The sequence below is a fragment of the Brienomyrus brachyistius genome, chromosome 1 (assembly GCF_023856365.1).
Source record: "Brienomyrus brachyistius isolate T26 chromosome 1, BBRACH_0.4, whole genome shotgun sequence".
NCBI lineage: Eukaryota > Metazoa > Chordata > Actinopteri > Osteoglossiformes > Mormyridae > Brienomyrus > Brienomyrus brachyistius.
Genome location: NC_064533.1, coordinates 54,318,429 through 54,339,086, shown reverse-complemented (window position 1 = coordinate 54,339,086; position 20,658 = coordinate 54,318,429). Strand labels below are relative to the sequence as shown.

General features: G+C 43.4%; 1 protein-coding gene across 2 annotated transcripts; it reads left to right on the top strand.

Annotated features, from left to right (window-relative positions):
- The first annotated feature begins 15,724 nt into the window (after positions 1 to 15,724).
- Positions 15,725 to 20,590, top strand: bzw1a (basic leucine zipper and W2 domains 1a). Of its 2 annotated transcripts, XM_049018345.1 has the most exons (12): positions 15,725 to 15,877; positions 16,982 to 17,055; positions 17,139 to 17,315; positions 17,407 to 17,501; positions 17,688 to 17,753; positions 17,936 to 18,071; positions 18,326 to 18,435; positions 18,534 to 18,704; positions 18,923 to 19,069; positions 19,513 to 19,651; positions 19,737 to 19,859; positions 20,365 to 20,590. In XM_049018345.1, exons 2-12 carry the CDS (start codon positions 16,992 to 16,994, stop codon positions 20,394 to 20,396), a joined length of 1,260 nt encoding a protein of 419 aa, XP_048874302.1. In that variant the 5' UTR covers positions 15,725 to 15,877; positions 16,982 to 16,991; the 3' UTR covers positions 20,397 to 20,590. The 2 variants fall into 2 exon arrangements, with proteins under 2 accessions (XP_048874302.1, XP_048874310.1); XM_049018353.1 differs by lacking the exons at positions 15,725 to 15,877; positions 16,982 to 17,055 and having other exon boundaries at positions 17,238 to 17,315; positions 17,407 to 17,412.
- The last annotated feature ends 68 nt before the right edge of the window (positions 20,591 to 20,658 follow it).

Below are 20,658 nucleotides of genomic sequence, written 5' to 3'. Positions count from 1 at the left end.
TAATAGCTCAGAGTTGTTAAAATCTTATCTAGCTCTGATTTAAAGGAACTCAAGGATTCAGCTTGCACTACGTTATCAGGAAGACTATTCCATACTCTGACTACGCGCTGTGTAAAGAAGTGCTTCCTTAAATCCAGTTTGAAATGTTCTCCCGCTAATTTCCACCTATGGCCACGAGTTCGTGTATTTGAACTAATGCTGAAGTAACTATTTGGTTGAACAGCATCCAAACCTGTTAGAATCTTATATACCTGGATCATGTCCCCCCTCAGTCTCCTTTGCTTGAGACTGAATAGATTTAGCTTAAGTAACCGTTCCTCGTCTGACATTCCTCTAAGACCAGGAATCATTTTTGTGGCCCTACGCTGCACCTTTTCTATGGCCACAATGTCCTTTTTAAGATATGGTGATCAAACCTGCACACAATATTCTAGGTGAGGTCTCACCAAGGAATTGTATAATCTTAGCATTACCTCCCTTGACTTATACTCCACACACCTGGAGATATACCCCAACATCCTATTGGCCTTTTTTATTGCTTCCCCACACTGGCGAGAATGGGACATGGAAGCATCAACATACACACCAAGGTCTTTTTCATGATCAGCTACCTTTATTTCAGTGACACCCATGAAATACCTGTACTTTATATTTCTGCTCCCTACATGGAGTACCTTACATTTGTCTACGTTAAATTTCATCTGCCAGGTATCGACCCAGTCACTAATTAAATCAAGATCCCGCTGTAGCTGCTGAGCCGCTAATTCAGTATCACTCAACATTCAGCTACACCACCCACCTTGGTGTCATCTGCAAATTTCACCAGTTTACTGTATATACAGTTGTGCTCAAAAGTTTACATACCCTGGCAGAATTTGTGATGTTTTGGCCATTTTTCAGAGAATATGAATGATAACACAATAACCTCTCTGTCACTCGTGGTTAGTGGTTGGGTGAAGCCATTTATTATCAAACAATTGTGTTTGCCTTTTTTACACCATAATGACAACAGATTCGTTAAACAGGATCTACCTCTCCTAAATCCATGCTGGCTATCCTGCAAAATGTTATTGGAGTCCAGGTAATCTACCATTTTCTCTTTGATTATAGCCTCCATAACTTTACCAGTTATACAAGTTAGACTGATTGGCCTATAGTTTGACAAATTACATCTATTCCCTTGTTTGAAAATGGGCGTTATGTTGGCATGCTTCCAATCAGAAGGTACCACACCTTCAGATAAGGATTTTTGAAACAGTAAAGTTAACGGTCGGCAAATAATATCCCTCATCTCTTTTAACACTATAGGTAAGATGCCATCAGGACCCTGTGATTTATTTATTTTGAGCTTAGCTATGCATTGCAAAACATCAGCTTCAGTTATATATATATTAGTTATAGACAATGCTGGATCAGTAATAAGAACTGGTAAGTTACTAATGTCCTCAACAGTGAACATTAGTAACTTACCAGTTCTTATTACTGAACTGGCACTACATTTTCAAAGGGCAGTAAACGTTAACGGGAGGGGAGGCAAAGGTGTCCCTGGTAAAATTCATAAACAGGGAGTCTGTTATTTTTGCAGATTAACTGACCTCCCTGAAACTCCTAGCATTCTGCGGCCCAATGAAAAAGTCTGCGGACCAGGGAGCAAGAAAACCATGTCTAGAAAGTAGCATTTGCATGGTTTCTAAGCTAAGCTTATCTACATTAGTTACCTGGAATAATGATCAGCTAGTCATAATTTTCCTCATCAGTGATTCAGATTGTCCTTCACAAAGTGTCCTGATCATTTCATGTGGTCCTTGGCCTTCCCCGGTTTGTCCAGCAGCCCACGGCCCTACTCCATCATGGGCCTACTCTACACCATAGGGGCCGTGAAAAGTGCAGACGCCAGAGTGCCCAGGTAATCGGTGGGGTGGTAGTGGGGCATCCGTCCGCACTCCACACTGACAGACACCAGAGCGCCGTCTTGGTCAGCCCAGGGGAACCTTAGACCCAAGCACATGACCCTCATGGCTGCCCCTGGGGATGAAGGGGATCCTCCAGCCATCCTTGAGCTCCAGCCTCAGTATATCTACTGCAGACATCACCTTATGAGGCCCCCAACCAGCTCTAGAGCAGGGCCTTGGCCGTCTAGGTGTATGACAGTGTCGATGGTCACGCAGAATGTGCCCACTTCCACCTTTTCCAGGCCATCCCTCCCAGCCACAGTTGCATGAATCTCCTCCCCTGAACTCCCTATCACCATGGTTGTGTCCCAGGCTATCGTCGACCACACTGACCACCACGCTGGCCACTCAAGCATAGTTTCTGCCATGTCATGGAGCGTGACCTGCGGGTATGAGGAATCAGTGATGGATGATGGGTAATCAGTGAAGCTGGCTGTGTTGGGTGTGAGGAACAGTTTGGCAGGCAGCCTTCACTTTTTCAAGGTGTCAGTTTTTATATATTTAGACGCTTCATACTGGTAATCCCAATAAATAAAACATTCAAAATCTTAAATTAATATTTACAGATGTACCAATAAGTCCGATGTACCTAGAGGAAAAGCAGTGGGTGCAACTAGCCCTTAGAGAGCAGTTGAGCAGAATGTACAAAGTTTAGACCTTCACTGAAATATCCATAATTCCCCAAGTATTCTACTAGGCGAATGTCTCTGGGATATCTCTTTCCACCTGCCTTACTCTCCAACAATCTTTCAAATTATACATTTATAATCTAGTAATCCTGTTTTTTTGTGTTCGTTTTAGCAACAACCCATTGTTTTGGCAAAATGGGTCAGCATTAGCAGCAAGTTGGCTGCATTTGGTACTAAGAATGGATGTTGTCTTCCTCACATCGATACATCAATATACCTAAGGTGAGATGTGTGGTCTACTTATGTATTATGTTTTCAAATTCATTCTTTAATCCTTATATGCCAACCCGATTATACCACACATTTCGTTATTTGTCAATTAATTCAAATTCTATAAAAAAACCTATTAAAAACCGATTAAAACATACGCAAATACGCTATTCATGCACAGAAACTGAGTGGTCTCACCAGCAGGTAATACCAATCCGTCGTCACTGCTGAAGATTTTAGTCTCATTTTCTCATTGCCTTCATTATAATCATACATCTTGAATCTGCCTCAGTGCTCACTGGATGGTGATACGCAATTTCTTCATGTGGGGTGTCCTTCCAATCGAAGCGTAATCCATGCAGGGCACCTTCCTGTCAAATTATGCAGGAAAACTCAAAGACACCTTCCACTGTACTATTTTTATGTTGGGAAGTGGTGTAGGAACCAGGGGGGGAGTGTACCCCCCAATATTTAATTTGGCTTCATTCATTCATACCCACCTAATAAATAGATCTTTTCATTTCATTTATTACACTGAGGCCCCCTCTGTATTACGTATTTGCATGCAGCAGTTGCGTTTTGCATCGCCTTGCATGCATCTCAGTATGTAAAGAATGCGTCTTTTTATCCTTTGTAGCATTGGTGGAGAAAGCGCACTGAGTTTCGTTGTACATGCACCATGACATCAAAGACGTTCTGTTCTACTGCAAACATTCCAACTTACGCATACTGATTTTAGGGCGTCAGATGAGGGAGGACACCACACCCACGAAATGAGCAACAAAGTTAACATGTCAAAAGAGGCTGGGGTGGTGGGTGGTGGTGGAAGTGAAATTATCATCAGTTTTCTTGGTAGGCGGGTCCCCCAATCAAAGCTATTCCTCGGGCCCCTGGAAAGATAGATTTGGCCCTGTCCAGTGCACACAGCTGTGGGCATCAGGGAGCTTCTGTCAGTTTATGGGAGATTCTTGGAACTTGCAGGACAGGTGGGTGTCTGCTGTTCTATTCTAATATAGTGGGTTTTTATTTGCTATAATACTATACTATAATAGTAATTACTCATTTGTCTGTAAATGTATCCTACCGACAAACAAATATCTCATCGTGGTCACTGATCTTTATCTCTCCATTTCACAGCTGTTTTCTCCGGTCAGGGTTATTAATATTTAATGTTTATTCTTAATAAGAGCATACAAATATTTTTATGCTCTCCCTCACATGTACGTGTTTACGATGACTGCTGTCTTTCTCAGAAGGAACCAAGATCCAAAGCCAGGTGTTGAAAATCCCAAAGTCACTATCATAGTCGCTTTGGATCTTGGTTCCTTCTGAGTGACTATGCCCGTATCCTCCAGGACAGGGCACTGGCCACCAACCCCACCTGGATATAAATAAGACAAAAACTACACGTATCTACGCGCATAGATTATGTTCGTAATGGACCCCTTCAACACAGCCTATTAGCATATTAGTGTGTGTACCATCACTCTTATGATTATTGTTATTAATAGGTGAAGTGCTTCTTACTTGTGCCGTGGCAGCGACAGCAGGCTACAGGGTGATCTATCAGCCTTCAGGTTCTCTACCAAACCTTGATGGGTGATCTTGCTGAGTTCTATACCCAAGTTAAGGACAGACACCCACTTCTCGCTGAGCAGGGATTTACTGCGATGAAGGAAGATCAGAGCTGCTCTGCCCGCTGGTGCTACGAGGACCATCCAGCATGTCTCCCATTTACAGGCTCAACTGAAAATGAAGGAAATGTGCCTCTTGTTGAGACAATTTCTTTACATCCTTTATCTCCCAGAAGAGATGTTTACTTATGAAATGTGTCTGGTGGCCTGTCTCTGAAGGATCCCGCTCATTATACTTTCCCCATGCATATATGTCCCACACAGGCCTGCTGCATAGCAGGGAGACCTGTCATTTCTGCCATGATTCATTGGCTCACACATGTCAAGCTGTAATGACTCTTTCCTGAAGAAGCAATAAGCTCAATATCATGATACCTCGTTATCAAATGTAACTCTGAATTACCCAAATGAGCATGATGGTTTAGGGGCTTCCTATCTTTCATCATGCTTATTACTCTCAAGAATGTAATCTGCATTCTCAGATCAACACTCACATGACAACAACAGGGTCCAGAAAATAGCACAAAAAGCAAATATATCAAATGGCAGGACTGATATGAATGATATGAATAAATGTAATGTGAATGAAAGCTGGGTGAATCCCAGGCCCAAGAAGTGCTGACCTCTGCAGTGAAGACCTGGAGGAAAGTCCCAGTAGGGGTCCAGGAAGCTCTTTTCTCTCTTAACATGCTCCCCCGTTTCCAAGACAACCACCCCAATGATCCAGCCTCTCACCTGTGGAGCTCTAAAACAAACAAAAGGGACATACTACAGGCCCAGAAAGCGACAGATATTCACCACGCACATCTGAAGATGTGTCTTGTGCTCGGCTGGAAGTGAATGTTCATTGTTCCTTGAATTCCTTCCAGGGATGAGCCAAATGGGGAACCACATTGCCCCAAACGACTGTCTCGATGTTTAATGGGTGACAGGCAGTGTGCTACCCAAATAGGCATCTCTACAGCCCCCGCAGCGCCCTTCTAGTGTCTCTGAGGTTGCGGCATCACTTTGGGGAAAGCTGGGACATCAAGAGCCTATGTACAGATACACATTGAACTGAATCTGGCCTCTTTAAAGAATCTGCATTTTTTTTCACCTGGTTTGGTGGCTTATCAAATATTGCTTCCCATCTGAGCCAGAGCATATGACCTCAGAGCACCCTTTATCGACACACCCATCATAGCCAAAAGCAGTCATGGCACGGGACTGCTGTGTGTGCTCTACTCTAACACTGCTCTGTGGAGGAACAGCACATTCCAGAGGATGAGCCAGCAAAAAAATAGTGTTGGACTCAGGATATGACGCAGAGTAGAGCATGAATGACCAGCAGGCTGGCAGGGATCCAGAGTGAGGGATGTGAAGGGGAATGGCTTTGAGTTTATAGCACAGTTTATAATCATGCCTGTAAACCAAGAAGAATACACTTTCTGGAGGTCAGCCCAGAAGACAGATCATCGGTGCTGTGAACAAAAGGGCAAATCCTAAAATAATAATTACTGATAATTGTTTATAATTACCATGCTCCGTCAACTGCAGTCTGGTTTAATCAGATGGGACCAACATGGTTACTATTATCCTATAGTAACTAATAGGGTAGTAGATTAAACCTGTCACAGTGTTTCAAAGCTGTTTAAAAAGGAGACCAGATAGCAGCATTTTATGTCAGTTAAATATTGCTGTCAGCAGCTGAAGCCATTCAGATCAATACCTTCAGAAAATGGCGCTGTTGTGTCAGCAGGGCACTTCAGCGCCGGTCATATCAATAATATTAATAATAACCTCAATGCCTGTTGGTTTTAAATGAATTTTTCATGTCTGTTACTTGCCAGTAATTAGCCAGCAAATGTGTTTTGTGTTTTACGTGTAACGCTGTCTGAGGTGAAGAATTCGCCTCATCGTTCCTTTGCACTTCTAAAGCTGAGCTGACAATTAAAATGTTCTCATTCCAGTGAGACAATAAGTAAATCATAATCTCGATCCACCAATAACAGTCAGTGAAAGATGTACTCATTGCATTGTTTTTGACCTGTTACATAAAGCATCCTGTGATAGAGCATGATTCAACTGTGATTCAAATGCCATATTCTTGCCATCTGTTATTCTTATACCCAGTTGCCAGGCAAGTACCCTATTTACCTTTAATAGTGTGGCAACAAAATGATATCCACTTATGCTATTGAAACATATCTCATGTCAATGACTGATACACTGAATCTTGTCACGCATATTGGTGATTTTCACAGGCTTTTGGGTTTCAATTGCAGCTATGATCTGTGTGTGTTTGTGTGTGTGACCCAGTCCCACAGATTAAATTCACTACAAACTTACTTGAATAGGCAACTGATATGTGCTGGTTGGATGGATGGATGGATGGATGGATGGATGGATGGATGGATGCCCGGACATAGATTCTCGTGTACCCCCATTCACCCTTAATACACCGGAGGGGAGGTGACTCACCGACGTGGCTCAGAAAGCCTCACTCCTGAAGCCCTGAGTCATAATACCGCCATCATCATACCACGATGATGCCTCTATGCCGAAATCCAGGGAAAGGTTTTGACTGGACCCACCCAAGTTGCCCATTCCAGTTATTGTGATTAATTTGTTTAGTTGAACAGAAGATACCATTTTTAAAAATCCATACACCTGATCTATAATGATTCATTTATCCAGCTATTATTTTAATGGAAAAGTGGTAAAAGATCCAGTTATTGGTAACAATGTACAGTGTAACAGTGTATCAATTATTTATCAAAGGTTGAGTATATTATAATGTTAAAGGAAAAAACAACTGAATGTAGATCATGAGGAAGAAAATAAACTCCTGAACTTTGTGTTATGTAAGTTGAGTTTGAATGTACTGGCTGGTGGCAGCGTTGGATGTGAAACACCCACACATTCTGGGCAAGCCATTGCAAATCTGGAAAGGGGCGTAGGCTGCTGATGCAAACCATCAGCACGGGCAAATCCAACTAGTCTGGCAACAGCGTGCCTGCAGGTAAAATGACCGGGGGATCTTTACCATGCTGAACTACCTGGCAGAGGATAAAAGAAGAAGGTCTATAGGCTGCCACAGAGCTGTTTATTATGAAAGCTCTGTAATGCAAAATTAAATGATCTGCTTATGACTGTATTGATTTTTTAACGAAATTGTTCTGTTCTCATTGAGGAACAGTTCCAGGCAGTGACCCTTTTAGTGCCATTTTGGGACCTGCAAGGACACAAATGGGAAAATTATATAAACTTTCCAGGCCTTAAGACTCGATGGGTGTTGGGAATGGAGTGTGATGCGGCTGAGGTGTATGGCCGTTGCCTTAGTGAACTAATTTTATGAATAAGCGTGAAGCACTGATTTGGGATGGGGGCTTTACTAAGAGGATGCTGTTGTCGTCCCCCCCCCCCCCCCCCATCCTCTCTATAGGGTCCCAGACGTGATTCCCTTTAACTTTCACTTTAATGCAACTAATGATCAGAGTACAGTTAATAATGGTACAGTGCGAGTACATTGCGAAGGTCAATAAAGAACGTGTGATGTATCTGCTCATGGGAAAATTGGCCCAGGGTCCACCTTCCAGCAGCCAACATCTGTATGGGAATGTTTACCCCCAGCAAGCCAAATGATATGTTGCCTCCACAAAGGCTGTGAAAACCTGCAGAGGCACGAGGTTGGACAGGCCCGTCGCTACGACTCCAATGCACGACTCATCCCAATGAATAGCAGCCTGAAGCCTCCAGTGACTGGCTGGTATCCAGAACTTTCCTGTAATTGTTTAAACTCCCTGACTGTACATGCATATGCCAGGAAAGAAAATTACTATGTTACTCTCCTGTAATTTCAGTTCATTTTCATAAGATACCCCCAAAAAATATGACAGGGTTAGATTAGTGTAGGAGTAATATGTATTGTAATAGTAATAGTTACAGCACTTCAAAATAGCTGGAGTCAACTTTAATACATCATACTGTGGTGTGTATAATGCATATTATATGCCCAAGAGAACTTTCTTTCAAAGACTGGCTCTCTGTGATAGTTTTAGTCAAAATATCTATGTTGACCACTCAATGATTTGAGGGGAAGGTAGGTCACCCACAGTGGGACCATCTTGCTGGTCCCCTTCAATGGTCTGGGGCTCCTCTCTGGTGTGTACATGAGTCATGGCTACTGCCTCACACATCCATCGGGGAAGTAGCTAAAGTGGCATTACTTGAGTTGTATCTTTGGTTATGTTTGTATGTTATAGTCACGGGTGGGTTTGTTTATCCTGTGGCGCCACTCAAGAAGTCACTTTGGGGCCCCTGGATAAATAGCTAGTAAGTAGAGTCAGAAGATGGTAGCTAGCTAGCTGATTAGCAGAACATGCTGCGTTGCATCACTCCCCAAGCAAATGCATGGTTTGAGTGGTGGTAAACACCACTGCTGGCTACAATAAACACCAGCCTGAGAGTGGATTAGCACCGGATGCCATTACCATTCAGGCCCCTACGGACACTCTGACTGTGTGGCCCACTTCTTAGGGTGTGGCAGTTGGACCTAAATGATCTGCACTTTTGAGTTAAACAGATGAGGTCAGCCATATAATTGAGCTCAGCTGAAACTGACATCATCCATTAGAGATGTGATTCAGGCAAGCAAAGCGGTTGAGTATTTCATTCTATTCGTGCTGAGACGATAACATGACACGGCTTACTGGTCCTTTGTTCATAGGGATAGGCTTGCTCTGCATCATATTACACTCACAAATTTAGTTTATGATTTATACTTCACTGTTAGGGCAGTAGGGAAAACATTCACATCTGATATTCAAGAATTAAGAAAATATTCATTACACAAAGTTTCCTAGTGATAAATAAAGTAAGCAGTATGTAGACTTGTAGCAGTAGGATCCAGATGACAATGAAGGGCTAAATGTCTTGACAGTGTTACTTGACAGTGTAGTTACGCACCAGGCAGTAAATGCAACATGTAACAAAAGAAAGCTGGCTTCCCTCAGTGCTATGTGACACCTCAACCATAAATACCCAGAATTTTGCAAAGTGGTCATGGCCCTCACACCTGGAGTACTTCCTCTCTACAATATGTATGGGAAACTGAGCCCTCACCTTCATGTCAATTTATTTAGTAGACACTTCTGTCCAAAGCGACACATTTGTGAGAAAGCATAGTCAGACCTGGAGTAATTAGGGGTTTGCTCACTGCAAAGATACTCTGACCCTGTGATTTGAACCAACAACCTTCCAATCACAGACACCTAATCACCCAAACACAGCATCCTAATCCACTGAGCTATGCACCCCCTTCACAAAGCTTTCAATGATTTGTGAAATAAACATACATTATATAATAAATGAAACACACTAAAAGCTAGAGACTTACATGATTTGTGTTTAATTATCCATGTGGTTCTTCCTAAAATAGCTAAAAAGCATCTTTACTTAGACTAGGAAGCCTCATTCTGGTATGCAAGGCAGACTCTGGCGGACACTTTAAAACTCCAGTATCTCAGCTCATAAAAGGTCATGAAATTACTTTGAAGAGTAGATTCTGTATTGGATGTGATTTAAGTGGATGCCCACATCTGTCATTCAGTTTGACTGGGAGTGCGGAGGTGGGGGAGTTTCACTACAATGTTTTGTGCAAAAGATGGATTGTGTTTACCTCTTAGTCATCAGGGGTGACTTTCTGTTACAGGGCACCATAAATCATATTGCGTGTCTTGTATTGATTGTGCTTTGCAAACATTGTGTACAACAGTATATTCAGGATGTCATCAGAAAAAAAATACATTCAGGAAGAAAATCATCAACCCTCCTCATATTCAGGCCAAATAAAGGAAACTTTAGAGACCAAGAGTTTTCACATTAAAAATCTCTTGGGACAAGGCTTTGCCAAGAGGTTTAGAGTAATTCAAAGACCAGAGGGCATGAACAAGCTCTTAACTCGCAGACAGAAAGACAGTATCAATATACTTCTGAGAGCAATGTCCACATCCTCATTTCCCTCTGATTGCAAAGGTCAGTCATAAAGCCTGACATCCATGCAGCTTCACATGCCATCATTTCTGAAAGCTGTGGCAGCAAGATAACAGTTTCCACCAAGAATTAACAGCTAGAAATTGCACTTTACTGGCATAGGAGAGTGGGAAGGCAATTGGTACAAGAAAGCTTTGTTCCACCAATAGCACAATTACAGTCTGGCAAAATGTAGAGACGCTACAATCTCAGATGAAACTAAACTCCCCATTTAGGCCCATAAAAGCCACCGTGTCTGCGCTCTGGATTTACATGTGACAGGTCGCTAGGCCACTTAGACTGATGCAAAAGAGCAGAGGAAAGTATGTTGACAAGGTTCTGGTGCTGTAGCCAATGAGGAAACAGCAATGGGGTCCCAGAGGACACTGTTCTTGTTAATACTTAAGAGATGCTTTTATTCTGAGTGACTAAACCTCACCCCAAGTCACCAGATGCTTTACGTGCACCTTTGCAGTTACACTAATTTCTGTGCCACTGCGGCCTCACATCTCCAGGGCTGTGGGTTTGATAACAGATTTGTTTCCTTCAGGTACATTGCGTTTCCTCACATAGTCCCAGTTGGGTGAATCAGTGTCTCTAAATAGCATGTGGTCAAATGAAATGAATATCACTTTGTCAAATCACTTAACACTTGGCAAGTGAAGGTGAGTGAAAGACATTTGTATAAAGTCGAACAACAACAGCTATGAAATCATGCAAATATTGGAAGTATACAAAAATAGTAAATACACAACATCCATCCATTCATCTTCAATTCCTGCTTCTCCTGTGCAGGTTTGTGGGGGGACCGGAGCACATATTGGAATCAAGCAGGGCGAAGCAGGGAAATAAGTCAGCAGGAGGGACCCAACGTATTGCAGAAATACACAACATATATATTGTTATATATCAGTCATTATAATAATAATAGGGGTGGCATGGTGGTGCAGTGGTTAACACTGTTGCCTCACACCTCTGGGACCCAGGTTCGAGTCTCCGCTTGGGTTACATGTGTGTGGAGTTTGCATGTTATCCCCATATCATCGTAGGGTTTCCTCCGGGTACTCCGGTTTCCCCCCACAGTCCAAAAACATGCTGAGGCTAATTGGACTTGCTAAATTGCCCATAGGTGTGCTTGCGTGTGTGAGTGAATGGTGTGTGACTGTGCCATGTGATGGGCTGGCCCCCCATTTGGGTTGTTCCCTGCCTCGTGCCCATTGCTTCCAGGATAGGCTCCGGACCCCCCGCGACCCAGTAGGATAAAGCAGTTTGGAAAATGGATGGATGGATGGATACAGTAAAATCCAGATATAACAGACGTCAAGGGACCTGGCAGAACAATCTGTTACATCCAAAGTCTGTTATATCGACAGTTGCTGTATGCAACACAACTACAGGACACCATTTACTCATGCCACACCGCAGCACACACTTGTGGTACAGATTATTATACTGTACATGTAGTAATCCAACTTTACCTGACCAGACGCATGAATATTAATAATCCCGACTACGTATTTGCGCTGGATATCACCGGCACGCCATGCGCCTTGTAGCGGAGCCTGCATGTCCGATATAGTTGAACAAAACTACAGCTAAAAGCGGCCCTGGGGACCAAATTGTTTGTCCGTTATAAGCGAAATTCCGTTATATGGGAGTCCGAATTATCCGATGTTTTTTCTGCAAGTTCTTAAAGGCGCACAGCCGGGACCAGCGGACCTCATCCGTTATAGATGATATTCCGTTATAAGCTAGTCCACTATAACGGAACTTTACTGTAATAATAATTATTAGCAGTATCATTATTATTATTATAAAATAGTGCACAAATTAAAAAATAATAAATACAATGAATAATACAGCAATTGCTACTGTTAGATGCAGTGAAAGTTACACTATGAATAATGTGGTTTGGTAATCCAGCTATATAATGAGAATTAATGATATTGATGACGTGGTGTGTGACTTTCAGATTTCTTAGAATGTGGTTATATATACCCTGAACTATGTGTAGTAGAATACCTCAAGAAGAAAATCCTCCAGACTGTTAAGGAACATACTTCGGGCTCCAGTAGCTCCCATAGAAGTTTATGTGATGTTTAGACATGGTGATTGGAGAGGTCACCTTCATCCTTGTGTTATGAAAGCTCTCCTGATTTTTTTTTAGCAGGGTATATGGGAACTACTGCTCCAGTAAAAGGGCTTCATATTGCTTGGTCATTATACGACCATGTGGAGCTGTCATTGGGCTTAAAGATGGATACCGACTGGTATGATGGGGTGAAGGAAGCCTTTGGTTTTCTGCAGAAATAAACCAATCTGAGTGTAGGAGAAAGAGTAAAACAATAAGTCATCAGACCAAAAATAACTCACCAGACCAAATTAATTGATCGGGGTTCCAGGATTTTTGCTCCTTACACCAGTGTCTTTTTATGTCTTCGTGTATAAGCCTTTAATCTAAATGGTTTCAGAGCAGTATCCCACCTTTACATTAATTTCAGGAAGCACTCAATAATTTATTGTGAGACTAGGTCACTGTAGTTTTTATTTAGATCCGTGGTCATTTTGGAGGCAGTGATTTTTTTGTGTTTAAGTAGCTAACCTATTAAGTGTTGTTCTTTCCCTATTAGAATAGAATAGAATAGAATAGAATAGAATAGAAAAGAATAGAATAGAATAAACCTTTATTATCCCAGGAATGAGAGATTTAAGTGTTACAGAGCTCTTATACAAAAGGAATATAGAAGAACAAGAACAGGTAGGTCAGTTGTCTATATACACACACCAAAGTTTTTAAGTACAAATAAAAAATTTTAAATTACAAGAAAAAAATTTACAGATATGTACAAATGTACAGAGATATGTACACAAGTGTGTGTGGGGGGGGTGTGAATGATCCTGGTGAAACATACAGTGTACAAGCAAGCTGCAAATCAGTAACAGCAATGAGAGACAGATGATACGTCAGCTAGACAGGTGATGAGTAAAATTACCACGCTAAACGGAGTTTAGCTACTGGTAAGAATGACCTGCGGTAGCGCTCCTTCCTGTGGGTGTAGAAGTCTACTGCTGAACGAGCTGCTCAGAGCTCATACAGTCTCATACAGGGGGTGGGAGGTGTTGTCCATAATGGATGTCGGCTAAGACAGCATCCTCTCTTCCCCAACCTGCTCGATGGATTTCAGTGGACAGTCCAGGACAGAGCTGGCCCTCTTCACTGGTTTCACAGGCAGACCACAGCATAGAGGATAGCAGACGCAACCAGAGTGTTATAGATGGTCCTTAAAAGGATCCTGTCCACCCCAAAGGATCTTAGCCGCCTTAACAGGTGAAGACAACTTAGACCCTTTTTGTAAACTGCCTCAATATTTGTAGACCAGTCTAGTTTGTTACTGAGGTGAACACCCAGGTATTTGTACTCCTCCACCGTTTCAATGTCCAGACCCTGGATGTTCACCGGTGTAGTAGGGAGACTTCTTGCTGAAGTCACCAGTTCCTTCGTCTTGCTGGCATTGATACGAAGATGCCTCTGTTCACACCAGCTGACAAAGCCATTGATGACCCCCCTGTATTCCAGTTCGTTCCCCTCTGATACCCTACCGACATCCGGTGTCATCTGAAAACTGGAGATGGCAAGTGTCCGTGTTGTAACTGAAGTCCGCAGTGTATAGGGTGAAGAGGAAAGGGGTGAGTACTGTTCCCTGTGGGGCCCCCGTGCAACAGACTACCACCTCAGACACACAGTCCCGGAGCCTCACATACTGGGGTCTCCTGATGAGGTAGTCAGTAATCCACGTGGACAACTGATGGTCCACTCCGCTCCCTCTAACTTCCCCCTCAGCACTGAGGGCTGGATGGTGTTGAAGGCACTGGAGAAGTAAAAAAATATGACTCTCACAGTGCACCTGGCAGTCTCCAGGTGAGAGAAGGCCCGATGCAGCAGATAGATCACAGCATCTTCCACCCCGATGTTCGGCTGGTAGGCAAACTGTAGCGGGTCCGGACTTGCGGGCAAAGGTGGTGAAGTACAATCCTCTCCATGGTCTTCATCAGGTGTGAAGTCAGGGCAACAGGTCTGAAGTGGTTCAGCTCCTTGGGGTATGTCGTCTTTGGGACTGGGGTGTGGGGGGGGCGGGTTCTGAGTCAAACCTGTTAAAGAACTGGTTCAATCTATTAGCCCAATCCTGTTCACCAGACTCTGGACCCCCCCCCCCCCCGCACCCACCCCCTTGCCGTGCTCCATCCAGTGATGGTATTTAGCCCCTCCACACACCTCTGGTGTTATTCTGCTGGTTATTTGCTGTCTCCCCCCCCCTTATCTCTCTCCTTAGCTCCTTCTGTACTCTCAGAGTTTCCTCTCTGTCTCTGGGTCTGAAAGCCCTGCTCCAGTCCTCAGATCTGGAGTCAGCCATGGCTTGTTGTTGGAGTAACACCGTTTCCTGGTCGGTACAGTGTTATCCACGCAGAAGCTGATATAATCTGTTATGCAGGCTGTTACACTGTCAATATCCTCCCCGTGTGGGCTGCATAGCACCTCCCAGTCTGTAGTTTGGAAGCAATCTTTCAGTGCCATACTCGCCTCTTCAAACCATTCTCTTACATACCTTGTAGTGGGGGGGTCATATTGTTAGTAAGCTTCTCTTTGTCAGTGACTAGCATATGCCATTGTGATTTTTGAGGAATTCCCCTTAACACAATAAATTATTTTTAAATGTTTTGTCACTTATACCCCGGCAATTTGGGCACTCAATATTGCGCCTAGTCCCCAAGAAGCCCAATAGTTGGTTCACGGTTCAGGAGCAGCAACATTTTAACTGTTGTTTCAAGGTAAAAGACTATTATCTGTAAAACGAATGGTCTCTTCGTGAAATAAAATGTGAGTGGTAAAAAATAGCGATCATAAATTCGGGATTGTGTAAACGAAAATCTGCGAACTTCTTCCCGTTTATTAAACAAAGACCGTAAATCGAAAGAGTTTCCCACACCCCCTATGACGTACAACAATGGTGTCGACGCAAAAAGACACCGGGAAGAATATCGCAACTACTGCTACATGGGGGGAGGCTGTGTTAAATGTTTATAGATTTTAGGAATATACTGCAAAAAACAGAATAAACAATGTATATAATGAATGTAATACAATAAAAACATTTTGTTTAGAACATTCCTTAAAATAGTCTTATTTATATCTGATATTATTTTTGTTTATGATTACTCACACCCTGCAAAAGTGTGATGGTCCACATTTTATCAGCCTGGCGCCGCCGCACTTGGTTACATTTTATTCTCTGGTTTTTTTTTTGGTTGGGGGGTTTGAGGTTTTGAGTCGCTTCACGATCAGTCTCACTTCTCCAACTGTTTTTGATCAGCATTCATTTCGGTAAGTTTACTGTTTTTGTAAAAAATAAAACAAACAAACATATTTTTGTCTTATTTTTTACTCTTGTGTGATATCTTTTTATCTGTCTTTTGATGTCCGTAATACATTTTCCTTATCCGATCCAGCGCTGCACCCTTGGCTTGAATAGTCTTTTCCCTAATATCCAAGCTTAAAATGTGCGTGAGTCGGGTCGGAACATGAGATGCATCTTTTTATGTGTATATTTAGGGCGATCTCGGCGACACTGGTTCTTCGAGCCCTTCCCCGTCGGGCCCGTTGTCACCGATCTGAGGTTCCGGGTTGGTTTCGTCGGTCATGTTCAGCATGGCCGATCAGTCAGTTTTTTTCTTGGCGTTTTAGTTTCGTTTGATAAATGCTGATTAGTGTGAAGAAATCACGAGTGTCTAAATATGAACTTTCTGTGCGTGGGCAGCGGGCGCGTTAATCTTAACGTATCGAGAAAACCTGTTGAAGTCGTCGCTCGGTGAACTCTTTAGGGGGGTTGGGGTGTAATGTGATTTCGTCATGTCTGTGCGTATCTGTAGGCCTATATATGTATTAAAAAGGCAGTCATCTTCCCCAAAGACCGTTGCAACAATGTGTCGGAAACAATGTTGAGTCTACGTACGACGCTGCGTGAATGGCCGTGGTACTTTTCGCGACTAGGACATGACATGGTTTTTCACAATTTGTCGGTAATGTTAAAGCCATGTTAAAACTAATTCTTAAAACGATGGTGTATTGTTGAAAACGAACACATTTTGCAGGCAGTCACGTCTTGTGTGTTGGGTTGGTAAAATGGAATGGCCCAGTTTTGGGGGATGCTGGGAAATGTAGTCCTCGCGCTGTCTTTGCTCGTGGTGCTCCGTTTTGAAACTCCTTTGAATCCCCCTTTTTTACGAATATTCCGATTGGTTCGTAAAACTGATGCCGTGAGATTGTCGTAGAGATGTCACGTGGTGACTTTCAGTGTATTTTCTGGTCAGCGCCAAATCGGTCACTTGCGTTTACTTTGTTCTTATGGATCTTTAAACGCATAAAAGCATTTCACCGCACTTAGGCCTATGTTCATTGTAACGAAACTTGTTTGATTCTGATTCACAGGGTGTCTTTTATGAATAATCAAAAGCAGCAAAAGCCAACGCTAACAGGCCAGCGTTTTAAAACTAGGAAAAGAGGTACGTAGAAATCTGCTCAATGCTCCTTCTGGGTAAGGGTAATTCTTGTGACCATATTGATGTATTCTGCTTTACTTCAACAGATGAAAAGGAGAGATTTGATCCTACTCAGTTTCAAGAAAGTATTGTTCAAGGTCTGAATCAAACTGGAACTGACTTAGAAGCAGTTGCAAAGTTCCTTGATGCCTCTGGCGCCAAGCTTGACTACCGTCGCTATGCAGAGACGCTTTTTGACATCCTGGTGGCTGGTGGAATGCTGGGTAATTATACCAGGCTGCGTGTGGTAGTATGATGCTAGTAGTTATGTGGCTTTTAAAATGTGGTCTTGATTGTGTGTTTGTCTACTTTCAGCCCCGGGTGGTACTCTGTCCGATGACGTGACTCGTACAGAGTTCTGTCTCTTTACAGCACAAGAAGACCTGGAGACAATGCAAGCGTACGCTCAGGTTAGCTCGTTGGGGGGCTGGGGGCCAGGTGGTTCTACTTCACCTTATTTCCAAGCAGCAGTGGCTTTCACACACTTGTTTCAGCCACACAACCCTCCACTGTTGTAGGTGGTTTGTCAAATATGGCTTATTGATGCCCGGTACTTGTGTTATGGTGCCATAATATCACTTCTGTTTATCTGGTAGGTTTTTAACAAACTAATCAGGCGTTATAAGTACCTGGAGAAGGGTTTTGAAGAGGAGATCAAGAAGGTGAGTAACCACAGTGCCTGGGTCTTTGGTGTCACTAGGAATCTTTTTATTGAAAAAGGATTTCTTTACTTTTGACTGGCCAACATAGCATCTTTGGATGACACGTTTTTTTTTGCCTGTGGAAATTCCGACGTGGGCGGTTGCTTTGTGACTGAAGGGCTTTCTCCCCTCCTGCCCTGTAGCTGCTGCTCTTCTTGAAAGGTTTTACTGAATCTGAGCGTAACAAACTGGCCATGCTGACTGGCATCCTTCTGGCCAATGGGAACATATCGGCGTCCATCCTGAGCAGCCTGTTCAACGAGAACCTTGTCAAAGAGGGTAACTGTTCCTGTTCCCACATCCAGCTTTCCTTTCTCTGTGGAAAGTCCCTTTACAATGACTGAGGATGTCATGGTATGAAATGAGCTTTTGTGAGCCTGGCAGGGTGGTCAGTGACTGCCTTGTTGAACCAGACCATTTGGTTCACTAATTCTAATTTGGTCTGGCAGTGACTGTGGTCAGAGAGGAAAACCTTCAGACTACCTCTTCTCCCTTAGCTTGATTGGTGCGGGTTGTGTGTGCACCTTCTACAGGTGTTTCTGCAGCTTTTGCTGTGAAGCTGTTCAAGTCGTGGATAAATGAGAAGGATATCAACTCCGTCGCAGTCAGTCTCCGCAAGGTCGGCATGGACAACAGGCTGATGGTGAGTGGAGTTTCTCTCCTGGACCCTCGCCCTTTAGAGCTTAGGGGATGTGTGTCTGGGTGAAGTTTAACACATGGTTTTCCTTGTGTTTTTCGTAGGAGCTTTTCCCTGCCAATAAACGGAGCTGTGAGCACTTCTCAAAGTATTTCACTGATGCTGGGCTAAAGGAACTGTCAGACTTTGCCCGGAACCAGCAATCCATTGGGGCCCGGAAGGAGCTGCAGAAGGAGCTGCAGGAGCAGATGTCACGTGGCGATTCCTTCAAAGACGTAAGTGGGATCTTTGCTGGCCTCCTTTGCATGCTATAGTACCTTTTTCTTTGTTAATGTGGTTCTATGTTGATCAGCAAGCCAGGACATAAGTCTGAGGGCTCAGGGTTTGTCTTTGATTGCTGTTGGCCATGTGTGGAATTGTCTGGCTGGAACACTGGCTGTGATTGTCTGGCTGGATTGCTGTGGCCTTAGTTTGTCCCTCTGCCACCCTGTAGATCATCACCTATGTCAAAGAGGAGATGAAGAAGTCCAACATCTCCGAGCAGACAATGATTGGCATCATGTGGACCAGTGTGATGAGCTCAGTAGAGTGGAACAAGAAGGAAGAGCTGGTCACAGAACAAGCCATCAAACACTTGAAGGTATGCCACCGGGCAGTGTTAAGCAGAAGTGCACTGGTGCAGAACACTCCCATGTCACCCGCCCTGCCCATGTACTTTAATTTGATGGTATTTCTCAAATTAATGAGCTCTTGTAAATCCAAGTGGGATTTCCACCAGTACTGCCAGCTAGATTCTTAAAGAAGCTTGTCTATGAACGGCACACTAAGTGTGCCGCTCAATGACAGGTGGAAAGGTGGAATGTTTAGATCCAGAAAGTACAAATCCACACCATGACTTTTTCTCAGCCAGCCAGCTGAGTACTGTGACTGGGACTCACTAAACTCAATTGGTTAGTTGAAACACAACATTTCAGGATCTGAACTCCATCTGTCATTGAGCGTCACACACACAACTTTCCATCTGACTTTGCTGCCTCCAGCTTGATTTGGCTCTCATTTACTCCTGGTGTTTTCTGTCCTCAGCAATACAGCCCCCTCCTGAAGGCCTTCACCTCCCAGGGCCTGTCAGAGCTCACGCTGCTGTTGAAGATCCAGGAGTACTGCTATGACAATATCCACTTCATGAAGGCCTTCCAGAAGATCGTGGTGCTGCTCTACAAAGGTACGTTGCAGCTTCTCCTCTAGCCCCTGGTCCTGCAGGTAGTCAAAGTTTCTGACCTGTCTGGTTCACGTTCCTGCATCTGCAGCGGACGTCTTGAGCGAGGAGGCGATCTTGAAGTGGTACACGGACGCCCACGTTCCGAAGGGAAAGAGCATTTTCTTGGAACAGATGAAGAAATTCGTGGAGTGGCTGAGAAATGCGGAGGAAGGTAATATCCAGTGTTTGTGTACTCACACGGTTGCTTTGTGCTGGCGCTTATCAGAATTTAGTTGTCATTCATCTAAAATCTGTAAACTAGAGCTGATGTGAAACTCACCAGCCTGGCCAACTTTGGAGTTAGCCGTACATGTTAATTCAACACTGTCTGGATGTGTAACCTACAAAAGGCCTACTTTTTTATTGAAACTACAGCTGATAACTACTTGGAGTATGAATGTTTTTCCCCTTTGGGGTGTTTTTGTCTCTTGCTAGTCCATTGAGGTTGTTTTTTGATGGTTTGAGTTGTGCGCCAATTTGAAGATGTTCTTAATGTGCTTTATAAATATAATTTACTTTCTACTTTTACAAAGCATATTTAGCTGTACTTCTGATGCTTGATTTGCTGAAGTGCTGTTTTGCCTGGAACTAGTTTAAACCCTGAGCTTGCGTAGCTATCTGATTTAAGCGGGAGGTTTCGTGTCCGCAGTGCTTTCAGATGCACCTCTTCTTTGCAGAGTCGGAGTCTGATGAAGAGGAGGCCGACTGAGCTGGAGTCCCGAGCTTCTTTTAAACGGTAGCAGCAGGAGCAGTAGTTACAGGAGTGCTTGTCTTTAGTCCTTTTTTTTCCCCCTCTTCTACCTCCTGTGTTATCCGCTGTAATGTTTAGGTGTGATTTAAGGGCTTTAACCACCACTTTTATTTTATCTCCCTTTTTTGTATCTAATAAAAGTTTACACTTCACGGAGTGCATATTTGCCAGTTCTGTTTGTTAGTGTCTGGGGTAGTCCAGTTCAAGTGGTATCACCTAT

What these genes read in the sequence shown, in the direction of transcription:
- bzw1a (XM_049018345.1), top strand. Translation starts at nt 16,992, where the DNA reads ATGAATAATCAAAAGCAGCAAAAGCCAACGCTAACAGGCCAGCGTTTT. An exon ending in GTGGCGATTCCTTCAAAGAC is followed by an intron (nt 18,705 to 18,922) that starts GTAAGTGGGATC and finishes GCCACCCTGTAG; the next exon opens with ATCATCACCTATGTCAAAGA. An exon ending in AAGCCATCAAACACTTGAAG is followed by an intron (nt 19,070 to 19,512) that starts GTATGCCACCGG and finishes TTCTGTCCTCAG; the next exon opens with CAATACAGCCCCCTCCTGAA.